This window comes from Gobius niger, assembly GCF_951799975.1.
Source record: "Gobius niger genome assembly, chromosome: 2".
Lineage (NCBI taxonomy): Eukaryota > Metazoa > Chordata > Actinopteri > Gobiiformes > Gobiidae > Gobius > Gobius niger.
The window spans coordinates 46,241,412-46,268,923 of record NC_136853.1 but is presented as its reverse complement, the minus strand read 5'-3'; the positions used below and the strand labels follow the sequence as shown (position 1 = coordinate 46,268,923).

General features: G+C 38.2%; 1 protein-coding gene across 1 annotated transcript in view; it reads right to left on the bottom strand.

The window, feature by feature from the left end:
• Positions 1–350: 350 nt before the first annotated feature.
• Positions 351–27,512, bottom strand: part of cacna2d4a (calcium channel, voltage-dependent, alpha 2/delta subunit 4a) — a 305,750-nt gene continuing 278,588 nt past the window's right edge. Inside the window, exons 29-38 of the mRNA XM_079552553.1 lie at positions 25,243–25,287; positions 19,512–19,574; positions 19,282–19,352; positions 11,941–12,016; positions 11,812–11,864; positions 10,338–10,393; positions 8,234–8,354; positions 1,982–2,110; positions 567–636; positions 351–475 (exon numbers count right to left, since the gene is read on the bottom strand). Coding sequence (XP_079408679.1) covers positions 383–475; positions 567–636; positions 1,982–2,110; positions 8,234–8,354; positions 10,338–10,393; positions 11,812–11,864; positions 11,941–12,016; positions 19,282–19,352; positions 19,512–19,574; positions 25,243–25,287 — 777 coding nt within the window. The 3' untranslated portion in view covers positions 351–382. The remainder of the gene's footprint in view (positions 476–566; positions 637–1,981; positions 2,111–8,233; positions 8,355–10,337; positions 10,394–11,811; positions 11,865–11,940; positions 12,017–19,281; positions 19,353–19,511; positions 19,575–25,242; positions 25,288–27,512) is intronic.

The following is a 27,512-nucleotide window of genomic DNA, read 5'->3' as shown; positions in this document are numbered from 1 at the left end:
GAAGAGCTTGGTAGCTTCTATCTTGACCTGTTTTGGAGCTATAGAGGAGAGAGGGAGAGGCTAAATGCTAACGCCGTCTGCGCTGTGTTTACGTGACTGAAGATCAGACAGGTCCTAAAGAACTCGTCACAGCTCAGGTAAGAACATATCTCAGTGTGGAAAAACGCCGGCCTGTTCCTTTAATTGTCTTCCTTCGTTAAAACATAACACACGATGTCGGTGATCCAGAGGTTTGGCAACGTTGGAGTTCAGAATCGACATGTCCGTCACTGAAGCAGAGTGATGGTTTTTTTTTGCGGTTGCCATTTTGCAGCTCATGCAGGTCCTCGATGAAGGTCTTTGCATTTGTCAACGTCTGTGGAAATGTTCAAACGATCCGTCATCAAGAAGCGACGGCCGCTGTGACGAGACAAAGCAGAAAGAGCGAAGCCGACAGAGACGCCGCCGCCGCCCCTCCGCAGTCATTGGCGTTCTCCTGCGGGGAAAAGAAAGAAACCAGAGTTGACCGAAATCACGCGGGAAGTCAGGACGGACGAATGGGAATCGGACCAGAGTGAATCTCGAACCTGCTCGTGGTAGGCGTGGCACGACTCCGGGCGCCGGCGGATCTTCTGGGACCTCATTCGATCACATTTGGATGACGCGTTATGTGCAGCGCCATTAAGAATCAACAACTTAAAGGGCGAAGAAGTCGTATAATGATGCAGTGAAGGACATGGCGGAAGTTTGTCATTAAAGGGGGGGTATTATGCAAACGTTTTCAAGCTTTCCATCATGTTATTCTGTCACTCCCTCATTAAAAACATGGCTGAAGTGTTGCCTTGGCACATTCACGTATTTCTGAGTAATCTGTAAAAACTCTGATGGCGGCCATTTTAGGGATAGGTTTTTGTCACATTTTTGTTGAATTTTTGTCACATTTTTGTTGAATTTTTGTCATTTTTTTGTTGATTTTTTGTCACATTTTCGTTGAATTTTTGTCACATTTTTGTTGAATTTTTGTCATATTTTTGTTGAATTTTTGTTGAATTTTTGTCACATTTTTGCTGATTTTTTGTGACATTTTTTTGTTGATTTTTTGTCATTTTTTTGTTGATTTTTTGTCACATTTTTGTTGAATTTTTGTGACATTTTTGTCATTTTTATGTTGAATTTTTGTTGAATTTTTGTCACATTTTTGCTGATTTTTTGTCATTTTTTTGTTGAATTTTTGTTGAATTTTTGTTGAATTTTTGTTGAATTTTTGTTGAATTTTTGTTGAATTTTTGTTGAATTTTTGTCATTTTTTTGTTGAATTTTTGTCACATTTTTGTTGAATTTTTGTCACATTTTTGTCATTTTTTTGTTGAATTTTTGTCACATTTTTGTTGAATTTTTGTCACATTTTTGTCATTTTTTTGTTGAATTTTTGTCACATTTTAATAGAATTTTCGTCACATTTTTGTTGAATTTTTGTTGAATTTTTGTCATTTTTTTGTTGAATTTTTGTCATTTTTTTGTTTAATTTTTGTCACATTTTTGTTGAATTCTTGTCACATTTTTGTTGAATTTTTGGCTGATGGCGGCCATTTTAGGGATAGGTTTGCCTGAGTCCTCCTAGGAACGCCCCCACCTCCTGGAGACGCCTCCGAGCTTTCGTCACCAGCCGAGTAACCAACCACTGCTCCTCAGCAGAACCCCCTCCCCACTGATGCCACAGACAGCGTGTGGAGGGGGCGTGTCTAAAGGCTCAGAGGTTCTTAAAGAGACAGAGGCCTATTTCAAGACATTCACTACAGCCATTTTGAGAGAGACACTTTATACAAGGCAGTTATTCTAATTTACTGCATTTACAGACCAACAGAAGGTTTGTCATCATTGTAGTGTGATATAGACTGGTGCTGTGGGACTGACAAAAGCAGAACACCCCCTCTTTAAAGGAACAGTTACTCGAGGGGACGGTGAGGAAGCGCTTCATTCACTAAAACGACATCATTCTCACCACTGAAGGATATATTTGACCTCTGCAGGGGTCAGAGTGAGGGGGGAGTACTGCCTGGAGCAGTCGCAGTCGGCCTGAACCACCAGCAGTAACAGGTTTGTGTCCGGGATCTGCTGCACCACGAACATCCTGCAGGGAGAGACACGATGTAAGGAGAGTCACCACTAGATGGCAGCAAGACGCAAGACAAACATGAGGAGCCGAGTGAGGACATTGATGCTGATGCTTCTGCTTTGCAAGTTTACAATGTTTTAATACCAGAGATATAGAACATGTTCCCTAAAACAGAGGTTCCCAAACGTTTTCGGCTGGGACCCCAAAAATGAACAAGGAAACAACTCGAGACCCCCATGTGTAAAGTTATTGCCTCTTATGCTGCTTAAGGGCTGAAAAAAAGGGTTTAAAATCAAGTTAATATGTATTTAAATAGTTGAATAATTGCCGTGGGAACCCAGGGTGCTGAGGGCGCTGCAGCAACCCCCTGGTGGATAGTCTGTGACCTGCAGGCAATATTAACCCCTTAACTCCTGACTGAACCGAGCACATTTTCTCCAGCTTTACCCCAATCCAAAAGCTTCTGGAAAAAAGGTGTGAAAATAGCGACAAAACTGAGACGAAAACAAGGAGGAAAATGTGAAAAAATTGAGGAAACATTGGTGAAAAAGTGACAAAAAATGACAAAAAAGTGACAAAAATTTGACAAAAAATTTAGAAAAAAAGGACGAAAAAGTGATAAGAATTTGACCAAAAAATGTGAATAATTTGACAAAAAAGTTACAAAAAAAGTTACAAAAAATTTACAAAAAATGACAAATTTGAAAAAAAAATTGACAAAAAAGTGAGAAAAAAGTCACGAAAATTTGACAAAAATGAGACGAAAACAAGGATGAAAATGTGAAAAAAGTGAGAAAACATTGACGAAAAAGTGACAAAAAATTTACAAAAAAATGACAAAAAAGTAGCAAAAATTTGACAAAAAGTGAGAAAAATTTGACGAAAAATTTAGAAAAATTTGACGAAAAATTTAGAAAAAATGGACAAAAAAGTGACAAAAAATGAGAAAAAAAAGAAAAAAAAAGGACAAAAAATTGACGAAAAATTGCAAAAAAAAATGGGCGAAAAAGTGACAATAATTTAATCAAAAAATGTGAATAATTTGATGAAAAAGTGACAAAAAAGTCACGAAAATTTGACGAAAATGAGTCGACTGCCCGACAAAAAAAGTGCTGAAAAAAAATCTGTTATGAGGAAAAAGATCCATTTAGTTTTGTAGGTCTTTCAAATGAGGCGTTACTCTGGCCTACAGGATTTGGGTAAAGCTGAACTGGAGAAAATGCTCTCGGTTCAGGCGGGAGTTAAGAGGTTAATAAATAGGATTTATGCACAGCTTTACCCCCAGTCCAAAAGCGTCTGGAAAAAAGGTGAAAAAATGACAAAAATTTGACGAAAAATTTAGAAAAAATGGACGAAAAAGTGACAAAAAATTTACAGAAAATGACAAAAAAATTGAAAAAAAAATGCGAATAATTTGACGAAAAAGTGACAAAAAATGTACAAAAAAGTGAGAAAAAATTGACGAAAAACGTAGAAAAAATGGACGAAAAAGTGACAAGAATTTGACGAAAAAGTGACAAAAAAGTCACGAAAATTTGACAAAAAAGAGACGACTGCCCGACAAAAAAAGTGATGAAAAAAAATCTGATGTGAGGAAAAAGATCAATTTAGTTTTGTAGGTCTTTCAAATGAGGCGTTACACTGGCCCTATTGATTAAGAAGTTAATCAATAGGATTTATGCACAGAAAAACTATTGTGGGGGTAAATTTTGTCTTTTATCTTCCCACAGCCTGTCAGTCAAAAACTTAGACTCTTGAATTCTTCTGCAGAGATAACGGTTAAAGATGCCCAGCCCGGCGTCGTCACGTGGATCACAGCATTTTCTGGAAAAAATTAAACTCTTTGGAGCGAAGTTTTTAAGCTCCAAAAGCTCCCCCTCAGTGTTTACCTTCACGAAGACAGAGGCAGAGGACGGCCATGCAGATCAAAACGATGGTAGAACAGCAGGAGGAGCAGAGGCGGCTTTTACAGAGAAGATTACAACAAGTCCGAATGTTTCATTGAAAATAAAGCAGCAAACGAACTGTGTAAAGCAGAACTCACGCATCACGGCAGCACCGCGGTTACGCACAAGCACCCGAGACACAAGCTACGTGGAAGTGAAGGCACTTAGCTCGGGTTATGGCACAAGTTATAGTTAGCAAAAAAACATAATACAAGCGTTTGATTAGCCTACTTTAAAAAACAATCGCTGAATTATTGATTATTGTACTAATTGTCAGCAGCAGCCCTACACATCCATCCATCCATCCATTTCCTTCTGCTTTATCCGGGGCCGGGTCGTGGGGGCAGCAGTCTCAGCAGAGATGCCCAAACTTCCCGGTCCACACACACCTCCTCCAGCTGTTCTGACCCCGAGGCCACACCTCCTCCAGCTGTTCTGACCCCGAGGCCACACCTCCTCCAGCTGTTCTGACCCTGAGGCCACACCAGGCCAGCTCGGAGACATAGTCCCACCAGCGTGTCCTGGGTCTTCCACGAGGCCTTGTCCCACACAGACTTGTAGAACAGCACCAGCCGGCCCCTGTATCTTCCTGTCTCTAGTTAAATGAGCATTTTATTCCAAAAAATCCATCTCCTGCTCCTCTGGAAGTAAAACTTAAAGGGATAGTTCACCGTTTTTCCACACTGAGATAAACTGCAAAAATATCCGCTGGTTTATCAAATCTAATAATGCTGACGTGATCCCAGAGAGTTCAGTAATTACATGTGGACACGGGGATTAAGCCGAGTGAACACGATCGGGCCAAAACCGCCACCGGGAATCCGCTTTACAAAGTTTGTTTTGGATTCAACGTCAGCTCCCGCCATGAGGACCCAAGAGAAGCGCTGTTTAACACCAGGCGCCCTTTCTTTGGACTCTACACGTGAACGTTTCCTTCATCCAGCTGTCACATCTGTCAGAACGTTGATTCAGTGGATAATATTGTCTAAGAAATGACAGCGTCTGCTCTTACAGGACACTGGTATCCTTGTACTTTCTTCACTTTTATTTCCCACAGTTTCGATCTTCTACCCCCCTCCCCTCTCGCTCTCTCCCCTGCGAGTCTGAAGACCAGGGGCGTAAGCACCAAATTCTGGGCCCTGGGTACAAACTATCTTTTTGGACCCCCCTCATATTTCTTGTTCTTTAACCACATAACAGTGGTTTGACAGTGCAGTTGATTTATTTTCTATTATAACTTTATTACATACAGCGACCAAAAAAATCTAGATTAGTCCTGGATACTTAGTTCATTGTTTTGTTATTGTTTGTCGTGAACTCGATGTTTGACTTGAAATTTCATCTGGATCGGCTTCAGTTACAGAAATTGAATAATCTTCAGTCCCGGTAGTGAAAAAAATCCATCAAAAAAGTGACAAAAATCCATCAAAAAAATGACAAAAATCCATCAAAAAAATGACAAAAATCCATCAAAAAAAGTGACAAAAATCCATTAAAAAAAGTGACAAAAATCCATAAAAAAAAGACAAAAATCCATCAAAAAATGACAAAAATCCATCAAAAAAGTGACAAAAATCCATAAAAAAAAGACAAAAATCCATCAAAAAATGACAAAAATCCATCAAAAAAGTGACAAAAATCCATCAAAAAAATGACAAAAATCCATCAAAAAAATGACAAAAATCCATCAAAAAAGTGACAAAAATCCATCAAAAAAATGTGACTTTAAAGTAGGCATTAAAATGAAATATACTATATGTGTCTCATGAACAAAAAAGCTCCAGTGCTTCAGCCTCATTTAGTCTCGCACCATATTTGAAGCCGGCAGAACCATTTGGCACATTTTTAAATTCATCCATCATTATTGTTTGTGCAAAATTCTGTGTAGCAGCCGTTGTATTTCAGCCCAGTTGTGTTCGATTCTTATAGTATCAATAATGAGGAAACTTAGAAAGTACAATACAGAACGCTTTTTGCAGTACTTTTTAGGGCCCCCACCCTGCTCTGGGCCCCGGGTACTCAGCACCCTTTACCCCCCCCAGTCCGACGCCCCTGCTGAAGACACACTTTCCGTCCTTATCTCGCGCCCAGGCTGCATATGCCTCTCCCCGGGAAGCTCGTTCTATCCCGGCTTATTTTTCCGCTCTGAAAATAAACATGCATTACTTTCACAGCGAAACAGATCGACGCTGGAGAAAAGGACACGGTTTTATTCTGGACGATTGTATCAGAAATGATCAAAAGAACGAGTTGCTTCCGTGAGAGGAAAGACGACGCTGATGGAAAAGACAATTAAGGGACAGAGGGAGATTGTGCGTCCAAGTTACACAATGGAGATAATTGTTTTCACTCAAACTTGGCTGTAAATGCTGTTTAAGTGGCGCTAGCCCACAGTTAGCTTTGCCCGTTTTTCCTGATCTGACCAAGATTACTTTGCTTGTTTGAGGACATTTCAGACCGGTTCTATGGTAAATATCGCTTGAAACAAGAAAGTAAAACTGCCAATGGGACAAGACCATTTTTCTTACCCCACTGGCAAAGAAACTTACTTGAAACAACGGCGAAATTAGGGCTGCTCGATTATTGAAAAAATAATAATCACGATTATTTTTGTCATAATTGTAATCACGATTATTCAAACGATTATTTGTTGCCTTTAAAAAAATCCATCAAAAAAGTGACAAAAATCCAACAAAAAAAGACAAAAATCCAGCAAAAAGTGACAAAAATCCATCAAAAAAAAAGACAAAAATCCAGCAAAAAAGTGACAAAAATCCAGCAAAAAAAGACAAAAATCCATCAAAAAAGTGACAAAAATCCAGCAAAAAAGTGACAAAAATCCAGCAAAAAGTGACAAAAATCCATCAAAAAAAGACAAAAATCCAGCAAAAAGTGACAAAAATCCATCAAAAAAAGACAAAAATCCAGCAAAAAAGTGACAAAAATCCATCAAAAAAGTGACAAAAATCCATTAAAAAAAAGACAAAAATCCAGCAAAAAAGTGACAAAAATCCATCAAAAAAGTGACAAAAATCCATCAAAAAAGTGACAAAAATCCATCAAAAAAGTGACAAAAATCCAGCAAAAAGTGACAAAAATCCAGCAAAAAGTGACAAAAATCCAGCAAAAAATGACAAAAATCCATCAAAAAAGTGACAAAAATCCATCAAAAAAGTGACAAAAATCCATCAAAAAAGTGACAAAAATCCATCAAAAAATGACAAAAATCCATCAAAAAAGTGACAAAAATCCATCAAAAAAGTGACAAAAATCCAGCAAAAAAGTGACAAAAATCCATCAAAAAAGTGACAAAAATCCAGCAAAAAATGACAAAAATCCAGCAAAAAAGTGACAAAAATCCATCAAAAAAATGACAAAAATCCAGCAAAAATAGTGACAAAAATCCATTAAAAAAAAGACAAAAATCCAGCAAAAATAGTGACAAAAATCCATTAAAAAAAAGACAAAAATCCAGCAAAAAAGTGACAAAAATCCAGCAAAAAAGTGACAAAAATCCATAAAAAAAAAGACAAAAATCCATCAAAAAATGACAAAAATCCATCAAAAAATGACAAAAATCCATCAAAAAAGTGACAAAAATCCATCAAAAAAGTGACAAAAATCCATCAAAAAAATGACAAAAATCCATCAAAAAAGTGACAAAAATCCATCAAAAAAGTGACAAAAATCCAGCAAAAAAAGTGACAAAAATCCAGCAAAAAAGTGACAAAAATCCAGCAAAAAAGTGACAAAAATCCAGCAAAAAAGTGACAAAAATCCCAAAATTTAAAAATTGAAAAAAAAAAAAAAAATTGAAAAAAAAAAAATTAAAATCGATTTTTTGCGATTATGCTAATTTTGTAATCGTTTACTGTTGTAATCGAAATCGTAATCGAATTTCGATTAATTGCACAGCCCTAGGCGAAATATTTTGAAATGAGTCAGAAACATCTCAGAACACGTGAAATAATCTAGATCAAATGCCCAACTAAATCTTAACTAGTCAAAACAACTAAAATTTGGATTATTATGCTCAAATTGAGACATCTAAACTAATCTAGTAAATTACCTTTTGCAGCGTTAGCTTAAAACCTTCACGCCAGCTCTGTCTCACAGTAAAATGTTAGTTGTTCGGTTAGAATAGAAGTGTCACTGATGCACATGGAGGAGCTGGAGGGAAGGGTTCGCTCACTTTTGGCAGCGTCCGCACTTGATGATGCTGTTGGTTTCTTTGACGGACGGTTCGTAGACGAAGCTCGGGTACTCGGTCTCACACGGCTGCAGAATCTCACCCTTTTTCTTATGGACAGAAGCTGAAAGGGAAACAAAGAAGGATTAACATAACGCCGTCTTCCATTAATGTGAGTGGGAGGACAGAGATCCCGGAAACTGGTTCATTATCCACAATATTAACAATGATATCGCACAATAAGTGATTTAATTACATTTCGAGCATTACTAGGAAAAGCTTCTGCATTTAATTAAGGACGGAACGCAGAGTTTCCAGACAAAAATAAACAAAAACATAATAATGCGCTTCGGGGGCGGAGGATAATGAGCACAATGAATTGTAACATTCTGACAAACAATGTGGATAAGAGCAATTAGCGTGTGCAGGGAGCGGCACTAATCCCTCAGTGAAGGTGTGGAGCATTTGATTTAATACAGAAAAGAGTGTTTCTCAAACTGTGCTCAAGCACCGCATAAACCTCTGGGCACCAGGAGAATCAGCTCTCGTTACACAAGGATTAAGGAGATTCAGGTGAAATTCAGTGCATTCATTTCTGTTATTCAGCTTAAACTGTGAACTAAATATATTAACCTCTTAACCTGAACATGTTTTCTCCTGTTCTTCAAGTTCTCCAAATCTAAAAGCTTCTTCAAAACAGCGATAAAAAACCAGAAGAAAATGAGGACGAAAACAAAAAAGCGCCAAAAAGTGACAGAAAAAAGCGGCAAAATGACAAAACTCAACAAAAAAATGACAAAAGAGCAGCAAAAAAATGACAAAAATCTAGCAAAAAAGTGACAAAAATCCAGCAAAAAATGACAAAAATCCATCAAAAAATTGACAAAAATCCAGCAAAAAATTGACAAAATCCAGCAAAAAAGTGACAAAAATCAGCAAAAAATTGACAAAAATCCAGCAAAAAATTGACAAAAATCCAGCAAAAAATTGACAAAAATCCAGCAAAAAATTGACAAAAATCCAGCAAAAAAATGACAAAAATCCAGCAAAAAAGTGACAAAAATCCAGCAAAAAAGTGACAAAAATCCAACAAAAATTGACAAAAATCCAGCAAAAAAATTACAAAAATCCAGCAAAAAAGTAATAAAAAAGTGACAAAAACACATAAGGGAAACAAAAGGAGGAGAGGAGAGAATGCATTTGGTTTAGGCGGGTGGCCAACGTATTTCTGAATAAACACGGTATCTGTAATTTGTTATAATTACTGTATATTTACAGTGGGGCAAAAAAGTATTTGGTCAGTACGCTATAGACTTCTTATTGGATATCGGCCAAATATTTTTTTGTCCCACTGTGTATGTTGAATTATGTAATGAATTAATAAATACAAGATTTAATATGTATAAATCAGGATCTTGTACAGAACTGGAGATTTCTTAGACTGTATATATAATAGACAGCTCCTCCTCACTCCTCCCCGTTTGCCACAATGACCTCGCTCGAGGGGGAAATCACGGCGGATTTACAGACTCCTCCTCCCCAGCTCTTCACTGTAGACTCCGCCCTCGCGTGACATCATTAGTACGAGATTTCTAAAATGTTGTCTGGTCCCTTTAATTGCGCCTAACCCAGCCTTATCTCAGGAGGAATATCTAAAGTTGTTTCTAACGTGTCTAAAGTGCAATGCATTCCAATGGGAGACTAGCGGCTGTATGGAGGTACTACAGCAATGGCGCCCCCTCGTGTTGTGTGTAAGAGGCCCATTGTTCTAATAAGGTTAATAGATTTTAAAAAAGGACAATGACACAGTAAAGAACTCCCCCTTTAAGTACTTTGAATCAAAGCTCACAATCGCAATCAGACATTTTGCCGTTCAGCTGCGATGACTGTCATGTGGGCGTATCAGACTGAAACAGCAAACGACTTAAGCCTCGCAATCTGATTAAGAAGATGAAAACATGCATGAGAGAAAGCAAACATTAAAGGGGGAGTATTTAGACTGTAATAGTATGTAACTAAAGACGTCTGCTGCAACAGTGTGAGTCACGGCGAAAGATGCTTAGCAAGACTTCACGGCAACTAAACACACTTTGTGGAATGAGCTCACCATCAGCAAAAGGCTCCGTGTGCCAGAGGCTGCAGATATTAAACTCCAAGAGAAACCTGCAAAAAGAGAGAGGGGGAGGGAGGAGGAGGAGAGGGACGATTATGAAGTGGCCATCAAAAGCCCAAGCAGATTGCGAACAGATTGCCTTCAAGCTGGGCAGGGACCCAACTCCGTGTCAGGGGGATATTATAATGGCCCCGCAAGTTATTAAGCAGTTATTGGCATTTGTGTCCATTTAATGTCCAAAAGAGCTGGTGATTTCAGCTGCACAACTTTTACATGGTTGTGTGGATTATTAATAGAGCAAAAAGGAAGGAAAATGAAGAAAAACGAGATTTGTGTCCATTTGAACCTATAATATTAGGTTCATTTGTTAATTAAAGAGGGGGTATTATGCAAAATGGACTTTTTCAAGCTTTCCATCATGTTATTCTGTCATTCCCTCATTAAAAACATGGCTGAAGTGTTGCCTTGGCACATTCAGGTATTTCTGAGTAATCTGTAAAAACTCTGATGGCGGCCATTTTAGGGATAGGTTTTTGTCACATTTTTGTTGAATTTTTGTCAGATTTTTGTCATTTTTTTGTTGAATTTTTGTCACATTTTTGTTGAATTTTTGTCATTTTTTTGTTGAATTTTTGTTGAATTTTTGTTGAATTTTTGTCACTTTTTGTTGAATTTTTGTCACATTTTTGTTGAATTTTTGTCACATTTTTGTTGAATTTTTGTCACATTTTTGTTATTTTTTTGTCACATTTTTGTTGAATTTTTGTCACATTTTTGTTGAATTTTTGTCAGATTTTTGTCATTTTTTTGTTGAATTTTTGTCACATTTTTGTTGAATTTTTGTCTTTTTTTTGTTGAATTTTTGTTGAATTTTTGTCACTTTTTGTTGAATTTTTGTCACATTTTTGTTGAATTTTGTCACATTTTTGTTGAATTTTTGTCACATTTTTGTTATTTTTTTGTCACATTTTTGTTGAATTTTTGTCACATTTTTGTTGAATTTTTGCCACATTTTGGTAGAATTTTTGCTTGATGGCGGCCATTTTAGGGATAGGTTTGCCCGAGTCCTCCTAGGAACGCCCCCACCTCCTGGAGACGCCTCCGAGCTTTGGTCACCAGCCGAGTAACCAACCACTGCTCCTCAGCAGAACCCCCTCCCCACTGATGCCACAGACAGCGTGTGGAGGGGGCGTGTCTAAAGGCTCAGAGGTTCTTAAAGAGACAGAGGCCTATTTCAAGACATTCACTACAGCCATTTTGAGAGAGACATTTTATACAAGGCAGTTATTCTAATTTACTGCATTTACAGACCAACAGAAGGTTTGTCATCATTGTAGTGTGATATAGACTGGTGCTGTGGGACTGACAAAAGCAGAACACTCCCTCTTTAACAGCTTTTTGAGTGAGTGCGATCTTCGAGCACCATCCTGTTTACTGTGGACGCGCAGTTTCCAATAGCAACACTTACAGCAAGAAGTTGGAGAGAAACCACTTGAGGGCAGAGGCCAAACCGTACAGCGGCTGCAGAAAGAAAACACATTTATGAGCAGAGTCAACGGAAACACATGGAAAATAGATGGAGATAAATCGTGCTCACGCTGAGGAGAGGACGTCCACTGCTGACGGAGTGGGAGTGCATCTTACACATGGCCTGGTAGTCGAACAAGGACACCCTATGGAGGAAACAAGAAAGGCCTTTCCAATGACATCACGCATAGTTACGGTGGTCAAAAAATGAAAATTGCATAATAAGATCCAGATATTTATCATTTCCGCTCCTACCTAAAGTGAAAGAAGCGCACTTTAAAACCATGAATGATACCAATTTCAAGATAACATGTGTAAATTTTCTCAAATTGATGTCGAATCTCAAGAACATTTATTTTATGAATGTAGAAATGTGAAGAAATTTTGGGTTGAGTTATACGATTGGTTGAAGGTAAAGAACAATGTGCCCATGTTGGATTATAATTGTGTCAAATTTGGAGTATTTATGAAAGACAAAAAGATAGAATATATGTATAATAATTTGTAGTAAATTGTATTTACATAGATGTAGATTCCTGAGTGTAAATCCCAATTTTGTTCCTTTTCAAAATGAACTGATGTCCTTGTACAAGTCTTGTACTAGTCCCAGTGAAAAGCCGAGCTGCAGCGTTCTGAACGGGCTGCAGTCGAGAGAGAGAGCGCCCCCTGGCTCTCACCGGCATGAAGGCCGTTACAGTAATCCAACCTGGTCGTCACAAAGGCAGGTGTTACAGTCTCAAAATGCTGCCTTGATCAAATGGACTTCAATTTCGACAGTTTTCTTCAGTGGAAAAAACTGGACTTAACGACTGCGTTGATTTGTTTCTCAAATTTGAGTTCAGGATCGACTCTTACGCCCAAATTGGAAACAACCGGCTTGATAGAATCCGACAAAAAGCCAAGGTCAGGAGGGTCAAAAACCATGACTTCAGTTTTGTTCTGATTTAGGCATAAAAAGTGAAGGGCCGTCCATGCTTTGATATCGCTGATGCAGTGGAGGAGGGGCCGAACAGCATGTGGATCACCCGTCTTTAAAGGCAGAGAGATCTGACCGTCATCGGCAGAACAGTGAAAAGTTATGCCATGTTTTCTCAGAATGGAAAGTGGGAGCATAAGTGTTAGACATGGATATCTGCCTACTATCTGCCTGCATTATGTTTGAATACATTGTTTATAATATGTTTTCTCCATCACAATAAATAAACACGTGTGGGAACGTGAAGCTCCACCAATCAAAAGCCTCGTAGTAGATCATGGGACTCCCGAGCATCCTGGGTAATGTAGTTCTAGGACGAAGGCTCGCAGTTAAACTAGATGGATCTCAGACGTGCTTTTTTCACCTGCGTCTGACTCTGCGGTCGCTTTAGAACCACAGAGCTGGATTCAGCCCGAGAGTTAAAGACTTTATTCCAAATCAATACGGTCTCAAAGCAAGGGGGGGTTTTACTTCCGGACCGGAGAGGAGGCGGGACTGTGGAGAGGAGGCGGGACTGTGGAGAGGAGGCGGGACAACACTACAAAAAGTGAATATCAATTGTCTTAAATGACTTGAATTGAGGAAATGTTTCTTGTTTTGAGCGGTTTTCACTCATTTAGACACTTTTCCTGATCGGACCGAGTTTGCTTTGCTTGTTTGAGGACATTTCAGACCAGTTCTAGGGTAAATCTCGCTTGAAATAAGAAAGTAAAATCGCCAATGAGACAAGACCAATTTTCTTTCCCCATTGACAAAGAAAATGACCTGAAATAAGGACGAAACGTATCGAAACGCAAGGCCGTGGGAACCCAGGGTGCTGAGGGCGCTGCAGCACCCCTTGGTGGATAGTTTGTGAACTGCAGGCAATATTGACCCCTTAACTCCCTCCTGAACCGAGTACGTTTTCTCCAGCTTTACCCCAATCCAAAAGCTTCTGGAAAAAAGGCGTGAAAATAGCAACAAAACTGGGACGAAAACAAGGATGAAAATGTGACAAAAAAGTGACGAAAAATTGATGAAAAAGTGGCAAAAATGTCACAAGAAACTGACAAAAAATGACAAAAATATGATAAAAATTTGACGAAAAATTGAGAAAAAATGGACGAAAAAGTGATACGAATTTGACGAAAAAATGACAAAAAAAAGTCACGAAAATTTGACAAAAATGAGACGAAAACAAGGATGAAAATGTGAAAAAAGTGAGAAAACATTGACGAAAAAGTGACAAAAAATTTACAAAAAAATGACAAAAAAGTAGCAAAAAAAAGACAAAAAGTGAGAAAAATTTGACGAAAAATTTAGAAAAAATGGACGAAAAAGTGACAAAAAATGAAAAAAAAATGACAAAAATTTGACGAAAAATTGCAAAAAAAAATGGGCGAAAAAGTGACAAGAATTTGATCAAAAAATCTGAATAATTTGATGAAAAAGTGACAAAAAAGTCATGAAAATGTGACAAAAATGACTCGACTGCCCGACAAAAAAAGTGATGAAAAAAATCTGACGTGAGGAAAAAGATCCATTTAGGTTTGTAGGTCTTTCAGATGAGGCGTTACACTGGCCTACAGGATTTGGGTAAAGCTGAACTGGAGAAAATGCTCTCGGTTCAGGCGGGAGTTAAGAGGTTAATCAATAGGATTTATGCACAGAAAAAGTATTTTGGGGGTACATTTTGTCCCTCAGCGCCCTCTAACTAAAACATCTTCCCACGGCTCTGTCGAAACGAGTCAGAAACATCTCAGAACAAGTGAAATAATCCAGGACAAATGCTCAAGAACTTCTTAACCTGTCAAAACAGCTCAAATTTGGATTATTGTGCTCAAATTGAGATGTTTATACTGATCTAGTTAAATACTTGTTGCAGTGTATGGAGCTCTATGGCAATGACTGGGCCTCTATAATCACATACTGTACAAGCAACATTACATCTAATAAAAACAACACATTATTAACACTTCATGTGCGGTGTTGCTTGTGAACAGTGTTTGGTCCTCGGGGAGAGTCGGCGCGTATGAATAAACATGCTAATGCAACACGGCAACATCACACGCGAGCGCCGAGCTTCACGCACGCCAAGACAGTTACGTAACATCCCGCGCGGCAAACGAAGCGCCGAGAAATCTTTTAGCCGTTTAAAAATAGCACGAGCGGCGGACCGAAGCTACGGAGGCGAGGGGAGTCCGACTTACAGAGTCCCGGCGCGTCTGTCATTTTTGGTCAAATTTTTGTCATTTTTTGTCATTTTTTGTCTTTTTTTTTGTCATTTTTGGTCAAATTTTTGTAATTTTTTCGTCCATTTTTTGTCATGTTTTGTCATATTTTTGTCATTTTTTTTGTCATTTTTTTGTCATTTTTTTGTCATTTTTTGTCTTTTTTTTGTCATTTTTTTTGTCATTTTTTGTCTTTTTTTGTCATTTTTTTGTCATTTTTTGTCTTTTTTTTGTCATTTTTTGTCAATTTTTTGTCATTTTTTTGTCTTTTTTTTAGTCATTTTTAGTCATTTTTTTAGTCATTTTTTTGTCATTTTTTTGTCATTTTTTTGTCATTTTTTGTCAATTTTTTTTGTAATTTTTTGTCTTTTTTTGGTCTTTTTTTTGTCATTTATTTGTAATTTTTTTTGTCTTTTTTTGTCATTTTTTTGTCTTTTTTTTTGTCATTTTTTTGTCATTTTTTTGTCATTTTTTGTCTTTTTTTGTCATTTTTTTTTGTCATTTTTTGTCTTTTTTTGTCATTTTTGGTCAATTTTTTGTCATTTTTTTGTCATTTTTTTAGTCATTTTTAGTCATTTTTTTAGTCATTTTTTTGTCATTTTTTTTGTCATTTTTTTGTCATTTTTTGTCAGTTTTTTTTGTAATTTTTTGTCTTTTTTTGTCTTTTTTGTCTTTTTTTTGTCTTTTTTTTGTCATATTTTTGTCATATTTTTTGTCTTTTTTTGTCTTTTTTTTGGTAATTTTTTGTCATTTTTTGGTCATTTTTTTGTCATTTTTTGTCTTTTTTTGTCATTTTTGGTCAAATTTTTGTCATTTTTTTAGTCATTTTTTTAGTCATTTTTTGTCAATTTTTTTTGTCATTTTTTTGTCATTTTTTCTCTTTTTTTGTGTCTTTTTTTGTAATTTTTTTGTAATTTTTTGTCATTTTTTTTGTCATTTTTTGTCAAATTTTTGTCATCTTTTAGCCGTTTAAAAATAGCACGAGCGGCGGACCGAGGCTACGGAGGCGAGGGGAGTCCGACTTACAGAGTCCCGGCGCGTCTCATGCAGCTACAAGAGACGGGAGAGCCTTTACGAATAGAGAACAGCCAAAACAAATCTTTCCCTAAACCCGTCTTCAATCTATCGAACGCAGCAGATCTGGAGAGCGGGAGGAGCTGGAACAGAAACGGATTTAAGTGAACGCAACAGAAATAATTGTGGCTTTGGTTTGACAGGTTAAGTTTTGTAATTGAAGGCGAGTCACTGCAGGTGAACAGGGGAAAACAATTTAGAAATATTTTTAAAGTTTTGCTGTAGGTGAGTCAAATTAGGGTTGTGCCGATGGTGATGGATGAGCAACATCACGATGTAGAGCCACCATCGTGATGCCACGCCCCCTCCGGTCAAAAACACGCACTGGTCTTCTGTGGGCCTTGTAAACCTACAAACTTTGCAGGGATTTCACTGTAAATTAAATCACGGATATGACTAATATGCGCCAGTGTCAGTACCTGCCAGAGGCCACGATGTGTTGGCCGTAATTATTAAAGTAAAGACGCAGCGCTGCGGGGCTCTCTCTCTCTCTTGAAACTTAAACCGTTTTAAAATGAGATGGCTCTCACATCGGAGCTAGATGAGCGTGCGGATTATTAGGACCGAGAGAGGAAAGAGAGGAGAGAGAAAGGCGCGGTGCAGGAGTTACGAGGTTACGAGCTCAAAAAGCTTCAAAAATGTAGCTACGACGCAAACTTGTAAATATTGTCCCGTTCACCCACTGTTTCTTAAACATCACGTTAAAACTGAGCAAATGCAAATAATAAGCTCCGATTTACATTTGTATTAGTGATAAGAGCCTTGGAGCTCACGCTCTGAATAAGTCGTTCTCCTCTCAGACTTTACGCACGAGTTTCAACACATTTCTTTTGCAAAAGTCGTGTCCGTGACTCTGTTCAAATCATGTTTAGTTTAGATCCATTTATCCTGCAATCTCACATTTTCCTAACATACATATATGCAGCATTTATATAGGCTATGTAAATGTCTTTAAAAAATGCTTATAATGAAAAAATGGACAATATCATCGACCACCACGATGGTTCACTGTAAACATCGTCAACGACCAATTAAGGGGACATCGCCCAACCCTAAGTCAAATAGATATGAGGTTTTCATATAAAAGTAAACAGCTAGCTTATGAGCTAAAGACATTTGAAACCTACAAATGTCTTCCTCTGAAACACTGAAGAGGCACCAAGGGTCCCCCACACCTGCAGGCAGGGGCGGACTGGCCTTGTGTCCATTCTGGAAGAGCACAGAGGGGCCACCGGTCCCGCCTCAACCGAGCTTTACCCAAATCTACAAGCTAAAAAGAAAAGCATCAAAATAGCGAGAAAAAGAGGATGGAAACATGAGAAAAACACGGACAAAAAAACACAACAAAAACGTGAGAAAAACACAATAAAAAATGATAGAAAAAATAATTAAAAACAACAGCAAAAATATGACAAAAATGTGGCGACGTGACGAAAAGTTTCCGTCACTTTTGTAGGTCTTAGCTTTCAAATGAGGCGTTACATTGTTGCTCTCCAGTCGAGAAGCTTTTAGATTTGGGTAAAGCCCAGTATAAAAAAACATGAATCTAAAAGGAATTCCGTGGAGTATGGTGCACCACAAGGTTCAGTTTTGGGACCATTATTATTTATTATTTATATTCATGATTTTGCTTCTGTTTCTACGACCGCCTTTCCCGCTCTTTTTGCTGATGATGCCGATCAAAACAATAATAATAAAAAGCCGAACTGGGGAAAACGCACTCGTTAATGTTAAGGCGGGGGGTCAGAGGTTAAAATATGTGTTTGTGGAAGTGTCACAATTACGCTAATTTGGGCCAGAGTTCTGGTCAGAGTCCATGTTCTTGATATTTTTTTTAATTGGGATGTGTTTAGGTGTACACAAATGTATGGGGGCATCTCAGTCTCTCCTTTACATTTTTTAAAGAGGGGGTGTTCTGCTTTTTTCAGTCCCCATAGCACCAGTCTATATCACACTACAATGATGACAAACCTTCTGTTGGTCTGTAAATGCAGTAAATTAGAATAACTGTTGTTACGTTCTGAAGAGACTTTCCCACCATCTAAAACAATCAGTGACTCTCTCTCTCTCTTCCATATTTTACTCTTTGAACTGTTTGTGGACATTTGGAGACGGGTCAAATATGTCACATCATTCCTGTCACTCCCTCAGTAAAAACATGGCTGAAGTGTTGCCTTGGCACATTCACGTATTTCTGAGTAATCTGTAAAAACTCTGATGGCGGCCATTTTAGGGATAGGTTTGCCTGAGTCCTCCTAGGAACGCCCCCACCTCCTGGAGACGCCTCCGAGCCGAGTAACCAACCACTGCTCCTCAGCAGAACCCCCTCCCCACTGATGCCACAGACAGCGTGTGGAGGGGGCGTGTCTAAAGGCTCAGAGGTTCTTAAAGAGACAGAGGCCTATTTCAAGACATTCACTACAGCCATTTTGAGAGAGACATTTTATACAAGGCAGTTATTCTAATTTACTGCATTTACAGACCAACAGAAGGTTTGCCATCATTGTAGTGTGATATAGACTGGTGCTATGGGACTGAAAAAAGCAGAACACCCCCTTTTTAACCTCTTAACTCCCGCCTGAACCGAGAGGGTCTTTTTCCTCACGTTAGATTTTTTTTTCCATCATTTTTTTGTTGGGTATTCAACTCATTTTTGTGACTTTCTTGTCATTTTTTGGTCACATTTTTGTAATTTTTTTTTGTAATTTTTTGTCAATTTTTCATCAATTTTTTATCACATTTTTGCCATTTTTTTGTCATTTTTTGGTCAATTTTTTGTATTTTTTTTGTTACATTTTTAGCCCATTTTTGTCACATTTTTCTCATTTTTTTGTCACATTTTGTCACATTTTTGCCACTTCTTCATCAATTTTTCGTCGCTTTTTTGTCACATTTCCATCATTGTTTTTGTCTCATTTTATACAAGGCAGTTATTCTAATTTACTGCATTTACAGACCAGCAGAAAGTTTGTCATCATTGTAGTGAGATATAGACTGGTGCTATGGGACTGACAAAAGCAGAATACCCCCTCTTTAAACTGTTGCATGGCTCCGAGTTGTTTAATCAACAGCAAATTCTGCAACTGTTTTATATCTTGAAATTGGGACCTCACAGCTCACTATGTAGTTCTTAGCTCATATAAAGTTTAACCTTTTAAACACGCCCATGCGGATCAGGGTGGTCATCACGGAGCCATCGAGCTCGCCCAGAAACCTCCCGGCCTGTGAAGAGAGAGAGCAGACAGTCAGATCTGTGGGGGAAACGTCAGACAGCAGAGTCAGGCAGAACAATCAGAAACAAATGATCTTTCCCAAAACGATGGACAAACAGTCACAAATCCGGGTTGATTTTTTCGGGAATGCGCTCTTGAGTGAACTTACGTTGTTGCTCTGTTTGGAAATGAGGACAAAGCCATTATTGTCAATCACGTAGCACTGAATATCCTGCGGAGAGAAGAGAGGCTTGGAAATCATTTGAAAGAGACGAGGCGCGGCGGTGTGAATACTAAACCTAAGATCGGCCTTTTTTATTTCTTTAGCAATAAGTCGGGGTTTGAACAAGAGTAACCTTTTGAATCTTTTCCCCCTGTGAACTCCAAACATCCACCTTGAAACTGAGGAAGATTCTAGAGTAACTATTGGCCTTAGGCGGAGAACACAGAGAGATGTTTACGTACTTTAATTCCTCTCTCTGTTGGCAAAACGTTCAGAAACAAATAATTGCCAGATTTTCACAAAAAGGTGTTGAATTATTGCACTGAGCTTTAGATTGAAAGGAACAGGCCATTGTTATTACACACTGAGATATGTTCTGACCTGAGCTTAGTCGAGTCAAAATGTATTCCTATGGCTCCAAACGGGGGTGAAGTTGGAAGCTACCGCGCTTTTCCACGGGCACAAAGACCAGACAGGTACGGATCAACTCAGCTCAGGTAAGAACATATCTCAGTACGGGAAAACGGTGGCCTGTTCCTTTAAAGAGGACGACAACATCCACACTTAAAGGAACAGGCCAGCGTTTTTCCACACTGAGATATGTTCTTACCTGAGCTGTGACGAGTTCTTTAGGACCTGTCTGATCTTCAGTCACGTAAACACAGCGCAGACGGCGTTAGCATTTAGCCTCTCCCTCTCTCCTCTATAGCTCCAAAACAGGTCAAGATAGAAGCTACCAAGCTCTTCCACGTTTTCACTATTTAAATATGGTTACGTGAAGTGTTCCACTACAAAGTATAATTACACACAATTAAACAATGTGGATTTTATAAGCGGATTAAAGGGGGGACTATATTGTAAGGCGTAATAATACCAGGAGTAGTTTGAAATCCGCGCAGTAATCTTCACTTTACTGCGCGGATGCCAAACTACTCCTGGTATTATTACTACGTTATGTGACAAGATTTGACAAAATGTGACAAAAATTGACAAAATGTAAAAAAAAAAGACAAAAAATGTATAATAAATCGACGAAAAAACTGACAAAAAATGACAAAAAAATGACAAAAAATTATAAAAAAAATTACAAAAAAATTACAAAATGTGATGAAAATTTGACAAAAATTTGACAAAAAAATGACAAAAATGTGACAAAAAGTTTTTAAAAAAAGACAAAAATTTGATTAAAAAATGACAAAAATGACAAAAAAATTACAAAAATTTGACAAAATGTAAAAAATCCGCGCAGTAATCTTCACTTTACTGCGCGGATGCAAAACTACTCCTGGTATTATTACGCCTTACAATATAGTTCCCCCTTTTATCCGCTTAGAAAATCCACATTGTTTAATTGTGTGTAATTATACTTTGTAGTGGAACACTTCACGTAACCATATTTAAATAGGGAAAACGTGGAAGAGCTTGGTAGCTTCTATCTTGACCTGTTTTGGAGCTATAGAGTTCGGGAATGTGACGTCATATCGCTAAGCATTATGGGATTAGCAGCCATTGTAAACTAATGGAGATTTTAAAAGTTAAAATACTAAAATACTGGAGTTATTGTTCACATTAAAACACTTGGACACCACAGTGAGTTAGATGTTTTTACCAGCAGTGACTCAGCAGCTAACGGAGTCTTTCCACTGTTTTTTTCTCCACTTTTTATACTGTTTTTAGCAAATGTTAGTCTATGGAAATGTTTGCTAGCAGCTGCAAAGATGGCGGATCTCCATGGTAACTGTGGAAGAGCTTGGTAGCTTCTATCTTGACCTGTTTTGGAGCTATAGAGGAGAGAGGGAGAGGCTAAATGCTAACGCCGTCTGCGCTGTGTTTACGTGACTGAAGATCAGACAGGTCCTAAAGAACTCGTCACAGCTCAGGTAAGAACATATCTCAGTGTGGAAAAACGCTGGCCTGTTCCTTTAAAGCAGCACCTACAGACACTCAGTTTACCAGCCTTTCATTTAAAGCCACACCACGTAACATTTCACCCGATGCATTTATTCTATTACAAAGATGCTATTCTTCAATCAATCGATCCCTCGTTTTGCCCAATATCACAACAGGAGTTTCCTCCCAGGACGGCACCAACATTAAAGCGATGAAACAAAGCAATAAACAAGACAAGGGAGAGTTCAGGCAAACAAAACTTCCACTTCTCACGGAAACTGAATAAATGAATAAACTTTAATTAGAGCTTTATTTACTCAGAAAAGTCCCACTGAGGTTAGGATCTCATTTCCAGAGGGGAGCCTATTGTACATGTTTTTGGTGGTGGGGGAAATAAGTACGCAGACGCAGGGAGAACATGTAAACTCTGCACAGAACGGCTCCATCCAGGTGGGAATTGGCTTGTTGCACGGTGTGGCTATGCTAGTTCCTCTGACCTGAAGGTGTGAGCGCCAGTACTTCCTGTCTGTTTTCTTTTCCTGGAATAATAATCATGTTTTCTAAAGATTATGTTGTGGGCGGTGAGTTCCCGGTAGATGATCATTTACTGTGTTCAAATCATGAAGAACAAGTTCAGATCGGAGACGCCTGTGATCATGAAGGATTGATAGTTTGTCTTGAAGCTAAAGGCTAACGTGCTATAAAAGAATATATATAAAGGCACTATTTCAAGTTGTGTAATGCATTAACCCCTTAACTCCCACCTGAACCGAGCACATTTTCTTGATGAAAACAATGATGGAAATGTGGCAAAAATGTCACAAAAATGTCACAAGAAATTGACAAAAATTTGACAAAAAAATGACCAAAAAATTACAAAAATGTGACAAAAAAATGACCAAAAAATTACAAAAAATGTGATAAAAAATGAAGAAAAAAAAATGTGATGACGTGAGGAAAAAAGATCCTCTCGGTTCAGGCGGGAGTTAAGAGGTTAAATTAGCCTCTAGCTTCAAGACAAACTCTCTGATCCTCACAAACATAAACTTCTCCTATATGGAAATATTTCTACCAGAAACTCACTGGTCTGAGCTCATCTTAATGGAAATGAATACGAACAGGAAGTACTAGCGCCCACAGCTCCAGCTCAGAGGAACTAGCGTAGCCACATTGTGCAACGAGCCGATCGAACCCTGGACCTTCTTGCTGTGAGGCGTGAGTGTAACAACCTCTCCTGTAAGACCTGACTTTACTGGGAGCGGGACGACTCCAGCTCGTTCCCATGGAGATGTTGACAAAAGCAGCCAAATTTAAAGAGACTAGAAGCAAGTTGGCCACTTTATGCTCACTGCTGCCACCTCAGGTCTTATGTGTAACTGCACCTTCTATATTAAGCTCGTGCATGACGGCACTTCAGACCCGACAGAGCAGGATTTTAGAGGCAGTTGTGGTGAACAGGTCTGAGCTCAGTCTACACATTAGGACATGGCTGGAACATGTAGGGCAGGGGTGTCCAAAGTGCGGCCCGAGGACCAAATGCGGCCCTCAGACCAATTTTTGGTGGCCCTCATCGCCAGAGATGGTGATTTTCCTGCAGTTTTTAATAATTCCACACAATTAAAACCTCCAAAACGTACATTTATTGTGAGACTGAGTTGGCATTATGGTTCCAAACCTAAATACACGAGTGAGGAATGGTTTATACTTCTCTTAAAGGGACTATACGGAGTTTAAAAATGTTAAATGTATGAATGAGAGTATGAATGGGTGAGTGGATCCTTACTGTAAAGCGCTTTGAGTGCCTAATGTAGGTGGAAAAGCGCTTTATAAGTTGAGACCATTTACCATAACCATTAAAATTAAGCATTTTCCTCCCCCTACATCAGGAGTGTCCAAACTTTTTTCATGGGGGCCACATATTGGAGCGTACACGGGGTAAAGGGCCATGGGTCGGTGGTTAGTTCCACGAAACCTTCGAGTAGCAGAGGTTTAAATTGTGCCTCATGCCTTTATTTACGCTCAAAACCTTAATGCCAGCTCTGTCTCACAATAACATGCTAGTTGTTAGGTTAGAATTGTGTAGAATTATTACATATTAAATAAAAAGGACCATCTCTGATTCACCAAGAAGCCTGAGGGCCACATTTGGCCCACGAGACGCACTTTGGACACCCCTGCTCCAACAATGTCCTAAGGTAAAGAATGAGCCCAGACCTGTTCACCACAACTGCCTCTAAAATCCTGCACTGTCACTCAAAAAGGTGGTTAATTCGGGTCTGAAGCGCCGTCATGCACGAGCTTAACATAGAAGCTGCAGTTACACGTATGACCTGATAGGGCTGCTCGATTATTGAAAAAATAATAATCACGATTATTTTTGTCATAATTGAAATCACGATTATTCAAACGATTATTTGTTGCCTTTAAAAAAATCCATCAAAAAAGTGACAAAATCCAGCAAAAAAAGACAAAAATCCAGCAAAAAGTGACAAAAATCCAGCAAAAAAGTGACAAAAATCCATCAAAAAAATGACAAAAATCCAGCAAAAAAGTGACAAAAATCCATAAAAAAAAGACAAAAATCCATCAAAAAATGACAAAAATCCAGCAAAAAAGTGACAAAAATCCATCAAAAAAGTGACAAAAATCCAAAAATTTAAAATTTGAAAAAAAAATTGACCTGAGGTGGCAGTAGTGAGTATGAAATGGCTAACTTGCATCTAGCCCCTTTAAATACAAGCAGTTATATTTTAATTTAGTTTTAGTCTTTTGACTAAAATGTAGTTCAATTTTAGTCTAGTTTTAGTCGACTAAAATTGCAAGTAAATTTAGTCGACTAAATTTCAGACTAATTGAGTGGACTTTGCATTGATAATCTTCATTCTAATCATATTTAATGTTGTTCCTCTGCTTCATGGAGCTGCTCCACATGAACAAAGCTCAAAGCTGATCCTTTAACAGAGAATTTACATGATCTGTAGCCGGCTGAAAATATGGTGTGACCCCCAAAAAAATGCTACAAAAGGTGTAGTATCAGGTGTGCTTATTAACATACTAAAAGTCTAAAACCTGACCATTGGAAAGGTCATATTTTCAAGATGGCGTCCAAGAGGGTGGCGAGATCCTTAAAATGCCCATTACTCCTTTATTATTCATCCTAGACTTTTGGTGTCTAACCCCATGAGGCCGCTCAATACAAGTTTGGATGATTTTAGTCTCTCCTTTTCATTTTTATTTAGCCTTATTTTAGTCGACTCAAATATCTGGACATTTTAGTCACAGTTTTAGTCTCATGAGAAACTTTTAATTTAGTTTTAGTCCAATTCTAGTCGTCAAAAATATCACTTTGACTAAAATTAAGACTAAATATTTTAGTCGACGAAATTAACACTGGACCACTGTTGTGCACTGTTGGCCCTCCATGCCGTACACATGTCGGCCCTCGGTGATGAAAGTTTGGACGCCCCTGATGTAGGGGAGGAAAATACATCATTTTAAACTACGTATAGTCCCTTTAAGATTCAGTTTGTCCTCATTCAAATCCATTCTCACTCTCTGTGTCGAGCTGGTCGTTAGGAACATTATTTCTGACAACAGGATGATCCTAAATGTTACACAGTGTGGCTTTAACAAGATTTAAGTTTCATTCAGGATGACTTTTCAATATGTGATTCTGGGCCTGATGTATTGAGCAAAAAGAAGGCAGAATTTTACAGATTTTTTTCCCCAGTAATAGTTTCATTCAAAAACTAAACCAGCGAGTGGTTGTAGTGGTGAGAAAACTTACCACATTGTCACAGCGTAGAGGACAAATCCCATCTGCATCCGAGCACTAAACACAAAGCAGTCATTTTAATGTCAAAAGATGTCCAGAAACTTCACAATATATTCAAGTTTGAAATGAAAACGGTATTTAAATGAGCAGAACGGCCAAGATTTTAACCGTAAATTCTCTAATCTTGGACCAGGCCTTTATTGGAACCAGGCCAATATAAGAGACAGGCCTTTATTTCTATTTGAGCAAAACGGACGACCAGGAAAACGAAGAAAAGCAAGATTTGTGTCCATTAACATTTCAAACCCTCTCCCAGCGGCTGGAACATTGACGCCTTTTATTTTGTCGGGACAACAGGAAGTGTTTCGTTGCTGTTAGCGGAGCTTTGACATCAGTGTCACTGCAGGTTTCTGTTTCGTTTTTACCACAGACCGGATTATTTGTTGTTATCTCGTGTAAAAGGCGAGTTTAGACGGAGCGTTTGTGTTTGTGATCGATCATGAGACTGACCCGAGAGAAGACGAGACGCTCGCGCTGATGGGAGGAGTTATTTTGAGGCGTGGGACTGACCTGCACACGGAGCAGCTGGACGTGCTTTGAAGACGCGATGGAGACTTTATTAAAACCCTGGAGGGTCAGAAACATTTGCCCTGTTTCCAAATATGGTCACAGGAGGTTTGAAAAGTGTCTAAATCTGTGTCAAAGTTACGCTCGGATCAGCTCCTCCGCAGCGTCGCCCTCGGCCCGGGTTCAGTTTGTTACTTCCTGCACGTGAGTTTTCATTTACACCAGTATGAGACAAACTCCAAACATGGGGAATATTTCTACTGCTATAGTTTCTAATAAAAGCCCCGGCCTGTTTTAGGGCAGGGCTGCAACTAACGATTATTTTTTACGATTAATCGCTTGGCTGTGAAAGGTGCATGGAAATTGTATTTTTTTTCAATTTTCTTATCACATAACGCTAAAGCGGCGCCGCTTCAGGACACGTTGATGGAGTCAGTGTTAATCTTGACAACATATTTTAATTTAGTTTAAGTTTTAGTCTTTTGACGAAAATGTAATTCAATTTTAGTCTAGTTTTAGTCGACTAAATTTAAGACAAATTGAGTGGACTTTGCATTGATAATATTGATTCTAATCATATTTAATGTTGTTCCTCTGCTTCATGTTTCTGCTCCACATGAACAAAGCTCAGAGCTGATCCTTTAAACATGATCTGAGGCTCTTTCAGACGCTCAATACAAGTTTGGATGATTTTAGTCTCTCCTTTTCATTTTTATTTAGTCTGATTTTAGTCGACTAAAATATCTGGACATTTTAGCCACAGTTTTAGTCTCATGAGAAACTTTTAATTTAGTTTTAGTCCAATTTTAGTCACAAAAATATCACTTTGACTCAAATTAAGACTAAATATTTTAGTCGACGAAATGAACACTTGATGGAGTAAACTTAAAGTAAACGTTTGTAGGAGGCTCTTCGTGCTAATTCTGCTTTCTGATTGGACGAGGCAAAGACAGATATTTATGAAATTTACGATGTACAAAACACTGCAGACCCTCACTTTAAAAACAAAGTAGGTTTTCATTCACAATACATAATTTTCATGTCTTTCTTGCTCTATTTTAGTCTGTGTTAACTAGAAAACGATGAATCGATCACTGGAATAGTTGACAACTATTCCAGTGATCGATTAGTTGTCGATTAATCGATTAGTTGCTTCAGCCCCATTTTAGAGACGGGGCCACTGTCAGAGACCCGGTGATGGAACGCAGGCCAGTATTAGAGAATTTACGGTATTCGCACAAAAAAACTAAAAGTGACATCTATAAGTGATCTATTCTTTATGATCTGCTTCTTCTCCTCGCCGTGTTTCAGAGCAGAACTGAACATCAGTGTCTAAAACTACATGTACACTGCAAAAAGTGCCCTCCTAAAAACAAGGAAAAAAATCTTAAAATAAGACGTTTTGTCTTGTTTTAAGGAAACATTCTGCCAATGGGGTCGGCATTTTTTTCTTGCTAAGAATTCTTATTTCTAGAATATTTTTGTCATCATAAAACAAGAAAGAAACACTAAATTTAAGCAAATAAATAGCTAGAATTAAGCAAAATGTCCTCAGAAAATTGAATAATTTAAGGAAAACATTCTTATTTAGTGAAAAAATGTGGGTATTTTACTTAAATGTTGCTTGATTTAAGTAAAATGTTCTAAATGACTCACATTTTTGAGTAAAATGTTGTTAATAAATACTAATATTTAAGGAAAGTATTGCCGCGCCC